General features: G+C 36.3%; 1 protein-coding gene across 4 annotated transcripts in view; it reads right to left on the bottom strand.

The window, feature by feature from the left end:
• Positions 1 to 22,855, bottom strand: part of LTBP1 (latent transforming growth factor beta binding protein 1) — a 196,184-nt gene that overhangs the window by 75,599 nt on the left and 97,730 nt on the right. For 3 of the 4 annotated variants that reach the window (XM_039352347.1, XM_039352350.1, XM_039352351.1), the window contains 3 exons: positions 8,479 to 8,581; positions 7,585 to 7,656; positions 302 to 424 (listed from right to left, as the gene is read on the bottom strand). In XM_039352347.1, the coding sequence (XP_039208281.1) occupies positions 302 to 424; positions 7,585 to 7,656; positions 8,479 to 8,581 (298 nt within the window). The remainder of the gene's footprint in view (positions 1 to 301; positions 425 to 7,584; positions 7,657 to 8,478; positions 8,582 to 22,855) is intronic. The other variant, XM_039352349.1, reaches the window with a different exon arrangement.

Here is a 22,855-nt window from a genome sequence, read left to right as displayed (position 1 = left end):
AGAGTTGGCAAATGACCCATTGGTGCATGCCCCAAGAACTTACGGTATTTTGTTTTTGTTATTTATTTGGTAAAATGAACTATCTGGATTCTACTACAACACACAATCTGATTAAAACTGTCATTTCTCATTAACTTTTAAAGCAAAACAATTCTAAACGGTGAACTGAAACTTCTCCTAGTCAGAATAACTGCCACAGGAACATTGAAATCAACAATGACTAAACTGTTTCCAATACAAATTTTAAGAAGGCCGGGAGAAAACACACAACTAAATGGTACTGATTGTTTTGGTTACTTACGGATACATCTGGAAAAAGTAGAATCTGGTACAAATCCCAGTTTGCAGGTACACCTATAGCTGCCCATGGTATTTAAACACTCACCATTAGGGCAAACCCCTTGTAACTGGCATTCATTAATGTCTGAAAAGGAACACAACTGGGTGTCAGTTAAATACATCTATATTAGATTTTCTATAAACAATTCTATTAAACACTAGATATTATAGAATTTTTCAGTTCACAAATCTGATCCCCATTTTTCTCCTATCTCTTTAAAGCACAGACAATGCCCACAAAATGCCCAAAGTGGCATTGATTTGTAAGATATAAATGAACCAATTTTAATATTTATTTATTTATATCCCGCCTTTATTATTTTTAACAAATAACTCAAGGTGGTGAACATATTCAACATACTTTCCTCCTTAAAAAATGTAAAATCCTCCTAATAATTCAACCACTGAACAAAGCTATTTGTATTATATTTATAACAATGAGCTTACTTCACACGTGATACTCAGTTTTAAAGTATTAATTTAAGAACAAGATACGTCAAATACTTAGTGATTTTCTGATGATCTGGAAAGAAATTGATTTAAAGAATAACAATTTTGTCAAGGAAGGGCTAACCCATAATCTTAGTCCTGTGTTGGTCTCATTAAACAGTGGTTGGTCTCTATTGAAATTCACCCACAGAGTGAGGAAAATCCTGAATAATCCTGATATTGTTCTTTGAATCTTCTTCTGTGCTTTCAGGGAACAAAAAAAAATCTTTAACTATATTTTATCTGTCAAATCTATATTTTATCAGTGTAGTCACTATAACCTGATTTTACTCCATATCTTGACATATAGAACAGACGATCCTCCTGGCCTATTTTAATTATTTGTCCAAGGACATTGTATTACTCTTAATGAAAAACAGGCATGCAAGTCCCCTGTGATTATATTGCACAATATAATGTACATCGTGGTAATGAACTATAATACCAGAATGTGCTGTGATCATAACTGTGTAAACCTTCCCTTGGGAAGAGAGATTTGCAGTTTGCCCATTAGATGAACAATCAACTGTGAGAATTCATTTGTATTCAGTTCATACATAATATGGCAACTCATCCCTCAGAAATAGGAACAGGACAATTTTTCATAGATAAATTGGTGTATTGTTTCAAGCATGTTGGCGAGGCACAGCATAACTCTATTAAATCCTGTAAAGCTGTGATGGTGATATATGATATCTGCAATCATGACTATCAGACTAGTAACAACTAAGACAAGTATTCTATAGCAATCCAAAAGTAGAATTTCATGGACTTATCTACTTCCTATTTCTCCCCTATATTCTTTAATATAAAAGAATATTAGGAGTTATTGATGATGCATGATTCCTGAGTATCTGTAATATTCATGTATTATCTTTTTATATTATCCAGCTTTTTCCCCCGAATAAAGCTTCCAGTGTATCTGAAAGATAACATCAAGGCAATGAATTAGTAGGGAAGGCACATAGTGAGATTCATGATAGTCAGGACATGAATGTCTATCCCTGAAGAATAACAAATCTATTATTTTACTACAATGTACTGTAGATCAGACATATTTTTTTAAAAAAATATTGCCTAATCTATCATTAAATAATAAGAGGGGAAATGTAAATCTGATTAAATAATTTTAAAATGTTTTCTTTAGTAGGTTAGTAAGAAAATCAGAGCACTTTAAATTGTGATACTAACTACTGTTTAAGAATTATAATTCTTAATAATTATATCTAATTTAACAAATGTTTAATAACTATACATGAAGCGTGGCTTCTTGGTAAACTCTTTAACAAACTAATGTACTGATATTATCTTGCATTAAGCAATTGTATCCAGAGACCTAAAAGTAAATAACAAATCTTAACATGGGAAAAGAAGAAAACATTTTGAAATGATTGTTTCTTCAAACTTTGAGCAAAAAGCCCTGTATGTTTTCTATTCATTGCATGTTAATTAGTTAGTGATCACCTACTTGAAGCATCTTGTCCAACTGCCTATATCATATTGAAACCAATCTGCTAAAGCAGTTGTGAATGGAATCAGCTTAAAATGAAGGCTCTGTGTAAATAGCACTTTTAAAATGCTTTCTTTATAAAAAATCATAAAATAAATTTGTTATTTAAAAGCAGTTTTAGATTGGTCTGGGACAGTATATAAATATATGGGTAATGAAAATCTATCTTAAAGGACACTAAAGATCCAGTTTGTGTCTTTCTGTTTCTATACTGAGAAACAATGTGGCATAATATTTAGATTTATAGCACAGATATTCTAAACAATTTGAATCCAATTTCAGACCATCAGCACCAAAGACCATGATGAAATGATATCTGGCAGTTATGGTCACAACCATAGCAATGGAATCAGAAATGAAGCCAAGAATCTGCCACATTCAATTTTATAGCATAGCCCCCACACACAAAAAAATGTAAAGGCCTTGGACACTTTGTTGGCCAGATGAAAATTTGGAGCAAGTTGAAATCAATTCTTGAATTACATCAGCAATTTGGTTTATCAAATACAATTCCAAGTGAGACCTATCAAGTTTAAACTCTACCTGTTATCTGTGAACATACTCAGAACCCAGACCTGATTATCAGACCTACCAAGATCTAATTTTAAAACTAATAGTCTTCATAAAAAAATTATAGGATGGATATTATGGAACCCAAACCATTATATGAACTCAAATGGAAGGACAGAAATCTTTGATGAGATAATGTATTATTACAGACAATAAAACTATTAAATAGGACAGACAAAAAGTGTTGGCCGACTGTGTCAGCCCATACATACAGCAGTCCTGAAGTTCAAAGCCTACATCTTTTTTTTTCCTGTTGATCCTAGCAGGCTGAAAGTGGGTGGGTCAATGGGAAACAAGAAATAATCAATATGTTTCATTTTTCAATTTGGCTGGACTGCAGTCTGCCTAGAGCAACTGGATTAAATTTGTGACCTAAAATGTGTTCTTTTGTGCATCAAACTAAACAATTTATGATTTGGATGATCTTTCTATGACAAAGCTATTTAAATCGAAAAATTGTACATTATATGTTATTTGTTAATACAAGGTTTAAAAAGTAAATATTTCTAATTGTGTTACTTCCACAAAATTTATTTTTAAAGAATTAGTGTTTGGGAAGATAAATGGCATTGGAGATTTGAAGTAGATAGATATTTCATTTATTATCAATCTCAAGCTTCAGTCTTCTATATATATAATTGTTGTGAGCTACCTAGAGTCACTGAGATTTGGGTGGCAAACAAATTTGATAAATAAATTAAAATAATATTTTGTTCTACATAATTACCAACAGGCATTGGGTAGTTCTGTTTTTTGTTATATTGCATTTTCATTCACTTCACTGAGCAACTACTATACTGATTCTTCTCTCTTTATTTTGAATATATACAGTATTTTAAAAGTCCTTTCTGTTTTTCCTTAGCATTATTTAGCTCTCCTGATATCCCAGTTACAGTTCTGGGTTCCATGTCTTCACTCTTCCTTGGCAACCTATTTTCCCCCCCATCTTCTTGTATGCATTCTTTCTTGTTTTTAGAGCTTCACTAAGCTTTTTGTAAAGCCACACTGCTTTTTTCTGCTGTCTTTTATTTCTTACCTCACTGAATTTGTCTGAAAGAATTTGATATTCTTTCAATATCTCATTTTTAAAGAACTACTCATCTTGAGTTCTGCTTCCAATTACCTCCTCATGCCTTGGACTCTAATTTATGGTTGCTCTGAGTTTATTACTATAAGATTTAATATATACATTTGATTAGACTCAGGGTACTTTCTCTTAAAATTGAGAATTCAAATATTACATAGTTACCTCCCCCCAAAGTATTTGTTACTTGAATTTTCTCAATTAAGTCTTCCCTATTGGTTAGCATCAAGTGAAGAGCAGCTGATTCTCTAGTGTCTTTCTTCACTTTCTGAAGAAGAAAATTGTCAGCAAGACAAGTCAGGAATTTCCTGGAAAGATTATGCCTGGCAGAGTTTGTTTCCCAACAGATGACAGAAGAATTTAAATCCCTCAACACTATTGCTTCAGGCCTCTTGGAAAAATCTGTAATTTGCTTTTGAAAGGCATTGCCATTTTCCCCTTCTTTAGGTGGGAAGTTAGTAAACATTAACAACTGCACAGCTTTTATTTGTTCCTCTACTTACTTTAACTCAGGTGTTCTCGATACTTTCTAAGCAGAGAGAGATCTGCACAGTACATGGTTCCCTTTCTGTGGCTCCTTTAGAACAGAATACCACATACTGTGGAATCCCACCCCAAAACCTCTGATGAACTTTCTCAGCACTTTCATTTAGATGTTCAACAGATGTTAAATGTGTTAAACAATGAAAGGAAAGAATGGATCAGTGGGATGCCAAGAGACAGAGACTATGGCATTGAATAAATATCTCCTAGCACCTACATAAAGCTCCTGTCTTTATAAGAAGGCTCATCTACTGCAGCCTTCCACAAAATTATAATTTAATAACCATGCAAGAAACAAACTATAGCACAAATGTCTGAATGGAATATGCAAGATACACCAAAATAATACATATGAATACTCTCTCCTTATCTCTCCCTCTTTCCATCTATTAAAAAACAACAAGATTTGCTTCCATTTTTTATTTTATGCCACTGGATATGTTTAAATTCAAGTACATGGTTAAAGTTTACTAACAGTCAATTCCAAACTTTATTTAACAATCCAAGCAGGTATCAACCAGCTATGATCAATAGTTGCAATGCGTAGTTCAGATGGGAGAGAACTCTTTGACCTGATCACAGATAAGTGGAAAGATTAATAAGCAGCTTATGACTTTAATACAAAGAATTACATGTTGACCACTGTAAACAACAGACTTAAAACAGATTTTCTGGAGATAATAATGCAGACATCTAGTTGCAAAGAAAAAGCTATCCCCTGTTCAGCAGAACTACCGGTACACTGAATGAAATACAAGATGTGCTCACTTCAAAAAGAAAATTGTAGTTACAAAAAGATTAAGATTCACAAGAGGAGCATAAAGCAATCATTTTCCTTCAAAGCTTAAGTCCTCTTGATTCTATTATTCAAATCCAACCATTTATTTATTTGATTAATTTCTGTAGCCACCCATTTAATTCTACTGATTCTGGGCAGCAAACAGTTCTAAAACACTTACTGTATACCACCAGAGTCTCTGTTTGAGGGAGATGGCAGTTCAAAATGTGAAATACAAATAAAATTATAAATAAAACAAGTAAAAGCAGTACAAAAAGAAAATTATAACAATTGACAGTTTAAACAAGAAATGGGGCCCTAACACATTCGGGTCCCCAGACCTGGGAACAAGAACAGACTTTTAAAACTTCGTGAAAGGTCAACAAGGTCAGGACCACCCTGTTTTCTGAAGGGAGGTGATTCCAAACAGCAGGACGGTCTACATGTCTCCTGGTCTCTGCCAGTTGACATTCCTTGATTGAAGGGACTTGCAGCCTACCCAATCTGCCAGACCCAATTGGCCAAGCAGAGACTATTGGGAACACGGTCCCTTAGATAATCTAGCATATAGGTCTTTAAAAGTGACAACCAACACTTTGAATTGCATCTGGAAACACACCGATAATCAATGCAACTCATGTAGTGGTAATGTTACACGTGTTGCATATCTGATACCATTTACTACCTAAGCAGCCACAGTTTGCACCAGTTGAAGCTTCTGAATGCTGTTCAAGGGCAACCCCATATACAGTACATTGCAGTCGTCCAAATCTTATGTGAAATTGATAGACCTTTTAAGGTTGATGAATGTATGAGCATTTGTCGTAAATACACTTTTTACTTATTAGATTTTTATCCCACCTTATTATTTTATAAATAACACAAGGCAACGTACATACATAAATACTATTTCCTCTTTCTCATTCCTTCACAATAGAAATAGCAATAGCACTTAGACTTGTATACCACTTCATAGTGCTTTACAGCCCTCTCTAAGCGATTTACAGAGTCAGCATATTGCCCCCAACAATCTGGATCCTCATTTTACTGACCTCGAAAAGATGGAAGGCAGGAATCAACCTTAAGCTGGTAAGAATCAAACTGCTGGCAGTCAGCAGAATTAGCCTGCAATACTGCGTTCTAACCACTGCACCACCTTTGTCAGGTAGGCTGGACTGAGAGAGAGCAACTGGCCCAAGGTCACCTAAATGGCTTTCATGCCTAAGACAGGACTAGAACTCACAGTCTCCTAGTTTCTAGGTCAGCATCTTAAGCACTATATCAAACTGATATTTTAATTTAAATTTAACTAAGGAAATGGGTGACTATATAGAATACACAACACTTGAAGAACCAACCTGCTGCCTCCAAAAGTCTACTTGACTTTTGGGTTAAGAATGCTTTTTGTAATAGCATTCACACTGTGAAGTTTGCCTTTTTAAGAGGTCTCCCTAGGCCAGAGATATTTTGTGGCCTCCAGATTAGCTCTAGAGCAGAGGTCTTCAACTCGGCCCTTTTATGACTCATGGACTTCAACTCCCATAATTCCTCAGCCAGCATGCCTGGCTGAGGAATTATGGGAGTTAAAGTCCATGAGTCATAAAAGCGCCGAGTTGGAGACCCCTGCTATAGAGTGTATATGGCCAAAATATTTAGCCCAGAGTTGGGGAAATTATAGACGAAGACAGTACATTAAGGCTAGCAAAAATTGTTTCTCAAGAAAAGAACTAGATCAACAAATTTATTTTCTCCTGATGAAATGATGTCATGTCTCCACAGGCTAGTCTCCTGAGGTCTTTCAGAGATTAAATACATTAAAATAAAATATATGTCCTCTGTCCTTTCATAATCAAATTAAACTATTTTCCACGATGGATTTTCTTAACTATTAGTTTCTATAAACTCCCAAGATAAGCTTTTAAATTATTTGATGTTACTGTATAATACTAAGTATTGATATAATATGATTTTAAATTATGTTGAATGTGAACATACTTAGGCACTGCTATTGGCAGTGGGAATTCATACTATATTAAGACAAATAATATAATATATAATTATTGTACTTATTGAAACACATACAAATAATGCACTTAAAATTATTTTTGCTCTTGATAATCATATAATCCTTGTTTTTTTGGTAGAACTTTGTCTTTTTCCTAATAAAATGGTTAGGTCAAATATATCCCTCTAATTCCAATTAAATAGAGAAAAACAAAAACAAAAATAAATCAGAAAAATTACTCAAAACAAATGCTACAAATGTCTTACCTTGACAAAAGGTTGCATTAATTCTCTTGTAACCTTGTGGACAATCCACTACCTGGCTATATCCAAAATAAGCTAAATTTGAGAGGAAACAAAATAAAAAAAATGAAAAATGGCCCATCTGTTATCATCCAAATGTTTTAATATCACACCTCTTTTTTAAGGGTGAAATCCTGATCCCAAATAAAAAGTTATACAACATTTAAATGTGTCTTAATACTGTTGCTGCTGCTAATTAGCTTTTGGGGATTATTTAGTCCCAATTAGCATTAAAAGTATTGCAGTCTTGAAGGCAGCAGAATTTAGGACACCAGAAGCCACAAAAAGTCTATTTTCATTCAATAACTATTACTATCAGACCAGCAATATTCCTCTTTAAAAAAAAAAAGTCAAACTATTATGGAAACAAAGTAACTCTGGAATCAGTTTCCTGGGAATGAGTCAACCACCACCTAAATGTCAAAAATCTGAATGTCTTGTTTAGATGTTTTCTCCTTTATTCTTATGGGTTGCTGGAGATTTTAGATGCATCACTTCTATTTTCCTGTAAAATTAATAGGCGCCTGAATGCTTTCTTTTTCTCCCCATGAAATAGTGAGCTACACTGCAACCAAATACAGGAAGGAGAAATTCTCTGCTCCTTGGAGTCTCATTATGAATAGATCCTCTTTAATTAAATAGACTAATTAGTATAAGTGGGCCCTATTTCTTCTTTCTTCAATGCAAACATTAATGCCATCTGAAAAGATCTTTGAAGCACATAGCACAGACCCAACTTTCTTATTGATTTTCAGATCATGCTGGAAAAAAACTTCCAAATGCTTCCACCACTTTCTCTGAAAGAAAAATATACGTATATTGCGCAAAATAACAGAAAGCATATTGTTAAAAGCTTACCTGGTTTCTTTGGACATTTTTGGCACTTGTTAAAACCCCAGGAAGTTCCCACAGTCCCACAGCAATCTTCTTGCTTGGATAGGCCAGGAAGTGCTTTGCTACACTGGAAAATGTTGGAAAATCTCAAGTTAGCCTTTCTGAAAGACAGATGTCTTTTTCCATGTTGCTAATTCGGGATCATCCCGGACCAGGTGGCTTTTAAGATTCACACAAATGTAAAAACTTCTGCATCAGGTCTTCAGTTTTTCCAGCGGGAACAAGCATTTTACTTACAATACATTTCTCAAAATCCTTTTGTAAATTAGTCTTCACTTATTACTATGGCTGCCCAAGAGTTCTTATCCTGTGTGGTGTTCCAGTTTTCTTTTCATGCTGAAATTACATGAGCTATTTGCCTTCTCTCTGTATGCCTGACTTTACTTATTTATCAGACTTATATACCGCTTTAAGTGCAAGCACTCTCTAAGCGGTGTACAACAGTAAGCAATGTATATATATATTTACATTGCCCCCAACAATCTGGGTCCTCATTTTACCTACCTCGGAAGGATGGAAGGCTGAGTCAACCTTGAGCCGGTGAGATTTGAACCGCTGATCTGCTGAACACAGTCAGCTAAAGTGGCCTGCAGTACTACACTCTAACTGCTGTGCCACCTCGACTTTGAAATGTATGTATGTATGTACGTACGTACGTATGTATGATGAATTCAGCTAAAGGTGACATTTGGTATGCCACTAAAAATGCTGTGTTTGCAATGGCATACCAGAGGCAACAGCCAACAGCCTGGTTAAAAGGATGAAACCTAAGAAAAACAATCAAAAATGTTACTCTGGAACAACTGAAACCTGCAGAGAGAAAGAAAAACTACTCTATATTGGAGAAGGATTTTTAAGAAGATGCATATCCCACAGATACAGTACTAAAACATTAACCTGTTCAGAAGAATGTTATGGAAAATGCTAATTATTGTCAAGAGAATTAATGGGAATTAGTAAGTACTGACAGCTGTCCTGATTCAGGAAGAAGCAGGAGCCCTCCTAGATTGTAGGATAGGTGAGTGTTAGGAACGTACTAATGGCTTTTCTAGGCTTTTTTAGCATATCCTTAAACGTACAAGCTTTTCCTTTCAGCATTAGTAGAGTGAGCCAGGCTTAGATAGAATTGCTTTTTCTTGGGAAAGATGTGAAATTAATTTATAGGTGAACAAAAGTTTTAGCACCTATTTATCTTCCTTTATACCAGTGCTTCTCAAATAGTGGGGCGCGCCCCCCAGGGGGGGGCACGAGGCTCCGTAAAGGGGGGCTCGTTTGACCTCGGCAAATACTGTCATATTGGATTTCTAGATCGGATCATCCAACTCACTCGCAAGCGGCAGCCCGACGCGGAGGACAACATGACCGCCAACGCACGTGACACATGCAAAGGACCCAATTGGATAGACATGATGCTCTATCCTGATTGGCCAAACCTGCCCGTGTGACTTTTAGACCCGGAAATCGGTCCTCTGTACAGAAAAAAAATTTTTACAGTCGCGTGGGGGGCGCGAAATGTTTTCTTCTTCCTAGGGGGGCATGACAGAAAATAATTGAGAAGCACTGCTTTATACCAACAACTCAAATGTTTCTTTATAAAAATATATAATGCTTTTCCTCACTGTTCTCATAAGGAGAAAATAGTGCTAGTGCTGCACAGAATCATTTCTGCCAGTCCCTATGTTACATTTATTAAAAATGTTTCTAGTTACTCATCTCATTGCTGAATTTGTGCTCTGTTTATTGCTGGAACTGCAAAGATAGACACACCCTTTCCTCTCTCTGGATAACTTACACATAGAGCTGAAACAGACCTAAAAATTCAATTTTGAATTGTAACACAAACATTCAAGAAGAAGCTGTTCTTGTTTTTTTTTTTTAAGAAATACAAACCTTTTAACAAAAAATGTTAACTATTATCACAAAATTCAAATTCTTCTCCCAATTTTTCAATGTCTCAGACAACCCATTCAAAAATTAGCCATTAAAACATTAAATAGAGCCAACATATTAACTGTAGTCCAATTATATCACTACATTTGTGGGATAATTGAACATTGATTTCCAATGATAACTGCTTTCAGTTTATTAAAAATCAAATGCTGCTGTTTTAACAAGTCAGAAGCAATAAGATAGAACTGATACAAAAGCAGTATTTGAATTTTGACATTCTACTAGATTCAACTTTCCATACATATTCTTCAGAATTTGAAAACTGATCAAATGTATAAAGATCATTCCAAAAATCTTTCCAAACATTATTTAATACACCAATTATCAAGAGTAAAGTTAAAGTCCTGAGTAAAGAGCTACAACTCTTTTTACAGATTAATAGCTGACTAATACACATACGCATAGACACACATAGTTTTTCCCATCTAGGGCCCTAGAGCCTCCAGGACAATTATCAGTGATACTGCACCCTAAATCTATTGCTGACATTTCCCAGCACCTTCATGTAAGTGTTGAACAATAGAAGTTAAAAAAAAAATCAACATCTGAGATATGCCATATATGAGAAGCCATGGGGCCTTTCCTTCCCATCACCACTGACTGCAACCTCCTGCTAATGGTAATATATACAGCTCCTAAGGCCATAGGAGGACCAGATACTTTATCTATTATTTATAGTATCAAAAGTAGATGAGAATTTTATCAGGACCAGAATGGATGCACTACCTCAGTGGTGGAGAACCTATGGCAAGGGTGCCAGAGGCGGCACTCAGAGCCCTCTCTATGGGCATGTGTGCCATCGCCCCAGTCTTAGGCCTTCAGCTGGGTTTTATAAAACTTTTTCGCTTTAGGCCTCTGCCACCATGTGCAAAAAAAAAAAAAAGTTTCAATCAATCAGTCAATTTCAACTTCTTACGGGGAAAAAAAGATCTTGCAAAGTTGGAATTGATTGATTGAACTTTTTAGTCCCACCCAATCTGCCGTTACCACCGCAGCCACGCCTACCCAATGGGCCACACCCACCCAATGGGCCACACCCACCCAACAGGCCACACCCACCCAGCACCTGATGATGCATAAGTGGGTTTTGGGTTGCAGTTTGGGCACTTGGTCTGCACTACCATCACTGCACTACCTTTATCTAAGTCCAAACAAAGATCATTCACTGTGACTAATGGCTATGGTGGCGCACTGGTTAGAATGCAGTACTGCAGGCTACTTCTGTTGACTGCCAGCTGCCTGCAGTTTGGCAATTTGATTCTCACTGGCTCAAGGTTGACTCAGCCTTCCATCCTTTTGAGGTCGGTAAAATGAGGACCCAGATTGTTGGGGGAAATAGGCTGACTCTGTAAACCACTTAGAGTGGGCTGTAAAACACTGTGAAGCAGTATATAAGTGCTATTGCTATTTCCATTCTGTGACCATGCCTGCATACCGTCTAATAGGAGCCTAGATAATCCATTTCCTCCAGGGTATTCTGTAGCAGAATTCCCACAAGCCTATCAATTGGACAATAATGATAAGTGATCCAGGGAGAGCTTCTTTAAGAAGAGTTTGCACTTTTTCAAGGTTACAAGCATCACCTTCCCTCCTAAAGAACACTAATAATCTCCCACCAACAAGGCCTCTATTTGTTAAAATGGATTTAAAATGGTTGATTTCAGTTCATTTTGTCCTAAAGAAGGTGTGATTCCAATTTTACTATTTCAATCCCCCCCCTCTGATTTAGTTTACATACCATGTTGCAACTGTGTATCTTATGTTCGTCATCAGTCGTGGAACTCCTCTTTCACTACTTGCATTATCAATAACCAGACTTTGTTCTGGCCACATCATCACCTCCTGTAATAGGTTTGACACCTCCAGATCAGCTTATGATATTCTGATTAGTAACTAAGGATGTTTCTTTCATACTGGCAGACTTATTATCTGGCACCCAAACTGGATTAATGTTACATCTATGCCCATACAATTTTTAAGAAACAGTACACAAGTGGCTTTCCATTTCTTTCTGAATTTGAAACTGTTTTTCATAAATTGCTTGGCTTTTTTCACATCTAAATGTCTTCATCCCCTTTATGGATTACTGTTAGTTTCTCCTCTCTCTTTGACTTTACCAGTAAGAGTGACCCCCTCCATCAGAATCTTATTCTGCTACTGGCATCATTCTAAGGATCACTGAAGTTACTGAGTAATTCTATCATACCAGAGTGGTAACATACAAGAGGTAGTTACAGAAGAAATATAATACTATACTCTAGATATCAAATGAAGAGAAAACAAAATAATGCAATACATTCTTCTTCCCTCTGAAGAATATAATCTATTGTATAATTTGTTTACTCCAAACTATGCCTTACTGAATGCACTGGATATGTCTGTTATTCTGTTATAACTCCAACCTGCGTGTATACTAGATATTATCCATATTAACAGCTAATATAGTAGGAGAACACTCAACGGAGAAAGTCATATGCCAAATACAATGCCTCAGTTCCATAATCTATAGCAGTGGTTCTCAACCTTCTTAATGCCGCGACCCTTTAATACAGTTCCTCATGTTGTGGTGACCTCCAACCATAAAATTATTTTCGTTCCTACTTCATAACTGTAATTTTGCTACCGTTATGAATCGTAATGTAAATATCTGATATGCAGGATGTATTTTTATTGTTACAAATGGGAAAAAGTGATAAAGTAAAGATAGTCCTTGACTTATGACCATTTTTCACACTTATGACTGTTGCAGCATCCCCAGGGTCATGTGATTTACATTTCGATGCTTGGCAACTGATTCATATTTATGATGGTCACATTGTTCCAGGGTCATGTGATCGCCTTTTGCAACCTTCTGACAAGCAACGTTAATGGGGGAAACAGATTCACTTAACAACCATGTTACTAATTTAATCTCTCCCTCTTTCTTTTTCTCTCCCTCTCTCTCTCTATCTCCCTCTTTCTTTCTTTCTTTCTTTCTTTCTTTCTTTCTTTCTTTCTTTCTTTCTTTCTTTCTTTCTTTCTTTCTCTCCTCTCTCTTTCTCCCTCTCTCCCCCTATTTCTCTCTCCCTCTCCCTCTTTCTTTCTCTCTCCCTCTCTCCCTTTCTTTCTCTATCCCCCTTTCTCTCTCCCTCTTTCTCTATTTCTCTCTCCCTCTCTTTCTCCCTCTCTTTCTCCCTCTCTCTCTCTCTCTATTTCTCTCTCTCCCTCCCTCTCTCCCTGCCTCCCTTTCTTTCTCTCTTCTTTTCTCCTTCTTTCTCTTTCTTTCTTTCTTTCTTTCTTTTTCTTTCTTTCTTTCTTTCTCTCCTCTCTCTCTTTCTCCCTCTCTCCCCCTATTTCTCTCTCCCTCTCTCCCTCTTTCTTTCTCTCTCCCTCTCTCTCCCTTTCTTTCTCTATCCCCCTTTCTCTCTCCCTCTTTCTCTATTTCTCTCTCCCTCTTTCTCCCTCTTTCTCTCTCTCTCTATTTCTCTCTCTCCCTCCCTCTCTCCCTGCCTCCCTTTCTTTCTCTCTTCTTTTCTCCTTCTTTCTCTTTCTCTCTCTCTCTGTCACTCTCTCTGTCTCTCTCTCCCTCTCTCTATTTCTCTTTCCCTCTTTCTCTCCCTCTCTGTATTTCTCTCTTCCTCTCAAAGATCCTTAAAATCCTTAAAAGTTATGCTTGGGTGGAAGATTTTTTCTTTTACAGATGGGTTGGTTTGGCAGACAAGTACTCAAAAAAAAAAAAAAAAAAAAAAAAAGGAAAAAAAGTGCGAATAGGCATCCAGTAGCTAGCTTAAAGTTTGAACGACTTCTTTCTCTTGCCACTGGCTTCTAGGAGGAGCAAAAGACATCCAGCACTGCAACCAGGCACCCTGGACTGGCCATTCCAGGGCTTCCTGCACTGGCTGACTTAGTTATCTGCAACCTCCTGTTGTCGCTTAAGGGGGGGGGAAGGGACACGGGTGGGAGAGATTCCTTCTTTCTCATCCGAGGAGGGAAGTTATGTTGGACCGTTGACACTGTGTCAACCCACGTGGGCCTGACATTTGCGAGCAGGCAGGAACCCACTCGCCGAGCCGCCACCTACCCATCGCCCTCCATGCTGGCCGGCTCCATCGCCAGACCTCCTAGCTGATAAGCGCACATTCAGGGGGTCACCAGCTGACGGGCGCAGAAGATCGGCGCTGCAGCGGCCTCCCAGCCACCTGCTTCTTCGGCTGGAGAAATTGCCAAGGCTTGCATGGTCGCCAGCGGCGGGGAGCGCATCAGTGGCCATTGGGGACCACGCCAGCAGTTCTGTGCCATGGAGGCTTGAGGCGCGGGATGCAGAGCGGTGCAGTGCTGTGGGAGGCGGCAGGACAGGGGGGAGGGGTTACCTGCATCCTGCCGGCCAAATTCTGGAAGCCTGCCTGAATGAAGAATTTTAGGGGAGTTGAAAGCGAGACAGGTTCCTAAGACAATCGGAAATATGTGTTTTCTGATGGTCTTAGGCGACCCCTGTGAAAGACTCGTTCGACCCCCAAATGGGTTGTGACCCACAGGTTGAGAATCGCTGATCTATAGAATTGAACTATTGATATATCCTCCTGAATATAAAACAGCATACTTCATAATAGTCTGAAACTGCTATGAAAGTTACATCTAATGCACAAGACACAATAGTTATATCACATATGGTATGTTGAAAATTAAGGAATCCAAAATACAAACAAGGGCTTATCTTAGAGTCATTAGACAATTTACTGCTTTGAAAATAATAGTAAAAGTTTAAATTATTATACAGATTCCATAGTACTGATGGCACACTAAATTAAAAAAAAAGGGTCAGGAGTTGATTATCATCCAACATAACTTGAAACTCAAATAACAAACAATAATTATATGAGACATTTTCACTTAGTGCTATTGGTGCTACAAGCCAGGGCAATTAAGGAACTGTATGATAAAAAATATAAACATATTATATCTAGAAACTAGATGTCAACTCTACAAATAAGTATGGTGCAGCCATTTTTCCTATTCATTTTCAGTTGCCACATAGAATGGAGGGAGGGGGGTTGCCCATTATTTAGATTAGTCTAAATAATATTTTGTCCTGTGGGAACCAAAGTCATCAGCTGCTCCCAAGACTGCAGGCTGGGCATTGCAGTATTGGGGAACGTTACGTATTGGGGAACGTAGTTGCTTGCATAGTTTTAGGGAAGGGATTTTTTAACTTTGTATTGGGGGATTGTTACGTGTGTCTCCAGACTTGGTTTCACTTTTGACATGCCAATACTTTGTAACTATTAAACATGTTCCTTGAGGAATTTGCAAGCCTTTGAGTTCTGCTTTATTCATCTCTGTCTATCGGAACCATGACACAAGGTTTAAAACCTGGACTGGGCAAGAAACAGAAGTGCCTAATCTTTGGTTTAGTTATCTTAGACTCAATAGAAGATCCCCGGAACATAATTCAGTCAGGTTATAAACTTCATTATATACAAGAATATAGGCTCTAATACTACAGTTGATTGACAGCTGCAAAGACCTCAGAGATTTATATATTGTTTTCTAGAATTTACACTCTATTTGTTGCAATTTAATTGATTCTTGGAAGATTCTTGGAGGATACAAGTGGAGGTCTTAGAAGACTGATATGGAGGGCTTTTTTTTTTCTCATAGAAAGCCCAGAACGGATTTCCGGCATCTTTCTTGGATGGAACCTTATAGGATAGGCAAGGCGGGTTGTATGAAGTGTGTGAGTTCCGGCACCTTTTTTTTTTTTTTTTTTTAGAAAAAAAGCACTGCTGATATGTATTTACATGATGGTCCTCCCTTGGCTGGGATCTTCTAGTTCTGGCTTCACAAACTGCAGTTATTGCATTACCTTGGGAACGTGGGGTGTTTCTGCCACACATTTTGTGCACACCCTCATTTTCATTTCCTACTTTTTATTCTTCTTGTATATTTTGTTTTATGTGGCCTCTAAGATATGTAAACTTGAATTCCTAACTGCAGGGTAACCTCAGCAGACAGCAGTATTTAGCTTATCTTGGCTAATCTCAGAAGACAAATAGGGTCAGACTAGTTAGCATATGGATGGAAGAACCCCAAGGAATTCTGAGGATGCTTCTAGACCAAAAAGTTAACAACAACAACAACAAAAATCCCATAACAGTAGAATGGCAAGCTGTTTCCACATCTGTCCTAACAAAATTGCTTGGATGTAGATACCAGGAGCTGAATTCAATTCAAGGGTGCTTTTACTTAACTGTAATTCAAAATCTTTTTTACAAAATGCTTACTATTTTCTTTTGCTTGTCAACATTCATGTTTTCAATCATAATAATAGAGACAGACTTGTAAACAGAGACAGTGATTAATAACCATAATTAGAATAATATTGATTCATAAAATAAACATATCTTTCCCTTTTAATTAGCCCTGGATCAATCACAGTGGACATTATGTATTCTGCTTGTTAGATTTGTCTCTAAATGTGAGTAAATCTGTTCTTGTGGCTCAGACTCAATGAAGAAGATGCTTGACCAACTTTCCAAAAGTGAGAAAGGGCCTTGCTCACCATCTGTTTCAACACTGTTGAGCTACTGCACATACTTGATCTGAGCCAAAAGGCCGAGAAGTAATCCATGTACATAAGCTATTTCTGCCATAAAATGATAAAGCTCTTAATACAAATGACAGCTTCACAAGCAATGCCAAATGTTGCTGATGTGAGGATCTGAAATACTCCCATAATTCTGTGATCCATCTGCTGCCTTCTGTTGGGAATTTTCATTTTAAAAAAATGTGTCCAATAAAAAGGGATATTATAATATTGGGAAATAACTGAAATCAACTAATGTAATCTGTGAAGTCATGGCTTGGATTCTGCTGGGAAGCAGTCATTTTGATTGCCAGAATTTTGTTCTGAGATAATGACTCCCTGCAAGTCATTGGAAGGACACAATACTCCTCTACAATACAGGTAGTTCTAGCTTAATGACCCTAACTCAATGGTGGGACTAAAATATGTGAACAACTGGTTCTCTGTGTGGATGATGCTTCCAGAAGTCCATTCTGGGCCTGGGCAACAAAAAATTAGCTACCAGTTCTGCCATAGTGGTGCGAACCGGCTGAATCCCACCACTGCCCTAACCTGGATGAGAATTTCCATTTCCAAGTGATTTGATCAGAAGGTGAAACATCAGGTGACCGCACAGCTTTGTCTCAGATGCATTTGTTAGGCCAGGACTGTGTCACTTTTAGGCAAGGACTTTACACTTCTCCTCCCCTGCTCTGCTCATCTCTGCTTCAACTCCCCCCACCCACCCAAGTCCCCTAAGACGGCTGCGTAACTCCAGCTTGGCTAAAGAAACATGCCCAGCATTTGGTTTGGCTTCCAGTATTTTCTTAAAGGATCAAAGATCAGTGTATTGACTTTGATCAATTAATTGAATTTGCATTTGAGGCTTTTGCTTTCTGGTACACGTCTTCTGATATTAAACTTCACTGATATCAGAAAGATTAACAGCAGATAGGACAATCATTCTTGAAAATGTATTCATACAGATTTTTGAAAACAGTTGCTTAAGTTCTGCTGATGCATATTTTTTAGCTTCAAGGAATTCAAGATTCTGATTGTGTAATTACATATGCAGATACGATTCAGTCAGATTTTATGAATATGCCAGGCAAAAGGTACTTTAGTCAGAGCTGGAATATACCAGCTTTGTATTTACAAAAAGTTGAAATAAAATATGTGACAAAATCAGATTTCAACAATTGAATGAGATACATGCTTTGAGCAATGAGAATAAAAGTTGCTCAGCACTGGAACAAAGACAATTCTGACAATTAAACTTAAACTTGGAGAATGTACAGCAATAGCAAAATTAATAGTATATAGACATAATAGAAATTTAACTAAATTTAAGTGAGAATGGTTCCCATATATACAACACATCAGGCAGCATGGGAAATATAATCTCCTACAATGTACAAATATTGCAGTTTGACAATTGTATAAAAAGGAAATAAAAAAGTAATCATTTTTATTGCCTTTTTTCTTTCCACTGTTCCATTTTATTTTCTATTTGTTTATCTATTTCTACCATTTTTACCTTTTGTTGACACACATATACACATGTACAAATACACACATATTTATACCAACTAACAATACAGTGGAGATTTAAATATCAAGTATTTTAATTTAAGACTGAAACCTTTACTATATTACAAATATTTTGATGCAAGTTGCAGAGTACTCTTTATTTTTTCCTTCCCAGTGTTATTTTTAACCTTGAATGAAAAAGCCAAATAATTTTAATGTGCATGATATCTTATTATAGCTAATATTGATATACCTATTTTATTTTGTTTTATTTCCAATATTCTAAGTACGGTAGTCTAAATAATAGAATGCCAAGAATTTGTAGTTATATAACTATCACTATCTTAAAATAAAAAAAGACCTTAGTGCCATAAAATATTTTAAACTATTTATAAGTAAAATATCCCATACGAAAAAGCATGAAATATGTGACTTTAACATTGTTTTAAATTAGTAATGCTAAATTAACATGTGGTGGTTTAAAATGTAGATGTGAGTTAATGAAATGTTTTTTTTTTAACTTCTCTAGGAGCTATTTGTAAAATATCTGCAAATGGAGAAAGCATTTCATTATCAAATCCCTCTGACTTACAGTTTACACTGTATTATTGCTGATTACACATGCTATTATTTCCATGTATCCATGCCAATTCCTACTTGAGAATGCACTTAAATAAAACAAACTAATGAAACTGCTTATAAACAATTACTGAATTGAGATGGATGCCATCTTTTTAGCAATATCAACTGTTCCAGAGCAGTTTACAGACAATCTATTAAACGTAAAACTGCCATCTATCTGGGGGAATAATTTTTAACTGTCTTTGTCACGTAGTTGCTTAAATCAGTTCCTTTCAATATCTGGAAAAAGATGAAGATTGAAGTGCTATTTTTTTTAGATTGATCTGATTCTATTCTTAACTTCTGTTTTAGAAAATCAATGTTACCTGCTGTTTACGCCAGCCTTGTATTTAAGCAATAGCCAAATATATATATAAAGGTGACAGAGTGGAATTTCATACAGGTGTCCAAACAAGCCGAAATTCTCCATCTCTCCTGTGTGTCCAACAAGAACATTCAACAGGACTATTGCAGAAGGAAAGAAGCTTTCTGCCCCTCCTCTACCAGTCCTAACCAATACCAAACAAACAAACAAAAACTCCAAAACAAAAAACCCCAGGTTAATAGTTTTTGGGGTCCATGCATTCTAGTGTTGCTCAGGTTGAGAAACACTGGGTTAGAGTATTTTATTTAATTATTTGGCAGTCATAACTTCTGTGAAGGATAAACTTATCAACAATGGTTAGTTTAGCAAATGCATTGCATAGCTAACACATTACGTATAAAATTCTATAAAGATTATATAGCTGTATACATTACATACGTAGCTAAAATATGTAAAAAAATGCATTATTTTTATGAAAACACATACATTAAGTAACTCAATATATGATTTAAACTGCAGTGACTACATTAAAATATAACAATTATAACAAAACAGATGTAACAATGGGGGGAAATCTATTTCTTTTTCTTTTTCTATGTAAACCCCTGACACATAGTCAACATATGCATTAAATTATATTAATCCTACTTTCAAAATATCCAACAACTATTTCAACACTCATTAGTCATAAGAAAAATTAATAGGGCACACGTTAGAAATATAAACTTTACTATCTATATTAATAACACTGTATTAATAACACAATATTTCAAGTCATATCAAAAGCATTTTTATGAAAATAGAATGTAAAGCAGCTGAGTGGAGAATGAGTCAAGGAAAAGGAATATAAACTTGCTACTCTTTTATCAATGTTGTTGGCTTTCAGAAAGATCCAGGATACAGTTTTGTTATGTGGGTTATCACTATTTTAAATGGTACAAAAAAAGGCCAAGGGTTGCAGCTGAATTAATTTTGGCTGCTGCGTGTACATTCCATAATACTAAGAAAATATATACATAGGCCTAGAAATATTGCGTCCAAATAATAGCAATAGCTCTTAGACTTATATAACGCTTTACTGTGCTTTATAACCCTCTCTAAGCGGTTTTACAGAGTAGGCATATGGCCCCCAACAATCTGAGACCTCAATTTACCGACTTCAGAAGGATGGAAGGCTGAGTCAACCTTGAGCCGGTGAGAATCGAACTGCCGATCTGCTGGCAGTTGGCAGTCAGCAGAAGTAGCTTGCAATACTGCATTCTAACCACTGCACCACGACTCATATAAAAACATGAAAAACAATACATACCAAACACCATTTATAAAACAGCTATCCTTTCCTCTTATCCATTCTTCCAAAACCACATTCAGCCTTAACTTTTTTTCTTTCTTCAATACTAAATGCATACTGACAAACGCACAAATACAATCCAATAAGTTTCAAGACATTTTAAGCTGGCATGACCAATTTTCCTCTGATTCTTTCAGTGATGCAGAATAAGCAAGCAAGGCTCTGATACTTCAGTTACTGCATAATATGGGGGGAACACAACCCTCTTGTACCATCTCTCATCAGTCTTAATTTTACTGGGTGCCCATTTATTTCTAGACCCAACTTAAAGCTTATAATTTTAACAAAAATACATACCTGTATTTTGATTTGAACCCTAACTGTAACTATTCTAAAATGTATATGTCCTACATATATGGAGTATTAGTGTCTTTAAATATGCAAGCATCTGTTCAGACTTACATGGGGATTATTTTTGCTGGCACTGGAAAACAAGTGACTGGTAAATTTTCTCAAGCCCTCTTTTCCTTGAAGCGTTCAGTGCCACCCCCCATTCTCCACTATCTGAGGGTTCAAAAAGGGAATCAAGGGGGGAAAAAATGCTTCCCTGGATTCTCCTACCACTGGGAAGCCTCCATTGGAAGGTTCTATGGATTCACCAGTCCTTTGCAAATAAAATAATCTCTTCGTAAATTATTATTTAAGAAAGGTAATAAATATAGCACTTTTGAAAGCCAGTCTAAAAACAAAGGCCAGAATTTACAAGATAATCAGTTGCTGCAGCAAACTCTGTGGCTTGCCAGAGAAAAGGCTGTATACACATGTGCATTATATTATTGGTCTCATCTGCAGATAGTAAAATCACCCCTAATCCCAAAGTAATTTAATAAAAGGTTTTAGACTATGAAGCCAACTTCGGAAATCCACTGTGCAAGAAAATATATAAACAGTGACAGTTGCTGACTGAAGTAACTTTAGGGAGATTACTCAGAACAGGCACAATTATTTAAACTGCTTACATTAAACAAAAAAAAAGCAACCAAACAAGGCTACACAATTCTGAATGACATGATTCCATTCCCGAATAGACATAAAAAAGAAACAAGAAAACTCATCCCTTTCACCTAAGATATCATATAGCTTTTCAAGATTTTAGTGTTAAAATTATCTTGAGATAACGCAAATCTTTAGGGTATTTGCAGAATAAGCCTGGAATAAAACATTCTAGAAAGCCACACAGCATATCCTATAAATATTACTTTTGATTAAGTAATATTGAATAGATTAACCAAGCCCCATCCAGCCATTATCCAGATTAATATTTTAAAAATGAAATGCCATCCATTAAAGAGAAATGCACGTATGCTAAAGGATTTACTGGCTATTGGAAATTTATAAGGGTGTAGAGGTCACTGCAAAAAAAAATGAAGGCAGAGGATGGTCTTCAAGTGGGAACTACTCCATGGAAAGAATATTTATTCAGGATATTGTTTTGTTCAGACTTTCCAAAGCTGGGTCTCCAGTTAAGAAATCGACTGCCTTCTGATTTTAGGCTCTGAGCAAATTACGAGTGATTGTTTATGCTTGAAATTTACTGTGAAGGATAAAAACAAATGCTATTGATATTTTATGCCCTATATTCCAAAACAACCTGACTGGCTCTAGTTATTCTCAACAGATGCTCTGCTTCAGCAACAAAATGTCTTGGAACAACCCCACTCTCTACGAGGGTTTAACTTTTACGCAACCCTATGCAGTTAAGATTTCACATCCATCACTATTATTTTGCAAACTTAGAATATAATAAACAAAGAAAATTCTTTTTTAGATATGAGTGCCTTTAGAATAAGGGTGCAGACCACTTCATCTTTAAGGGATGTGTCTGCCATATTACTTCAAAAAACTGTTAGCCCAGAGAAGTTAAATTACTTTGAATTAATGTATCTTTAATTCCAAATTAAACACAGATAGTCCTCAACTTACAACCACAATTGAACCAAAAATTTCTGTTGTTAAGTGAGATGTTTGTTAAGTGAAATTTGCCACTTTTTATGACCTTTCTTGCCTCAGTTGTTAAGTGAAT

This window comes from Crotalus tigris, unplaced genomic scaffold (assembly GCF_016545835.1).
Source record: "Crotalus tigris isolate CLP2741 ecotype Arizona unplaced genomic scaffold, ASM1654583v1 scf7180000018420.1175843, whole genome shotgun sequence".
Classification (NCBI taxonomy): domain Eukaryota; kingdom Metazoa; phylum Chordata; class Lepidosauria; order Squamata; family Viperidae; genus Crotalus; species Crotalus tigris.
Note: the sequence above shows the minus strand (reverse complement) of the source record. Positions and strands in the feature narration are given on the sequence as shown.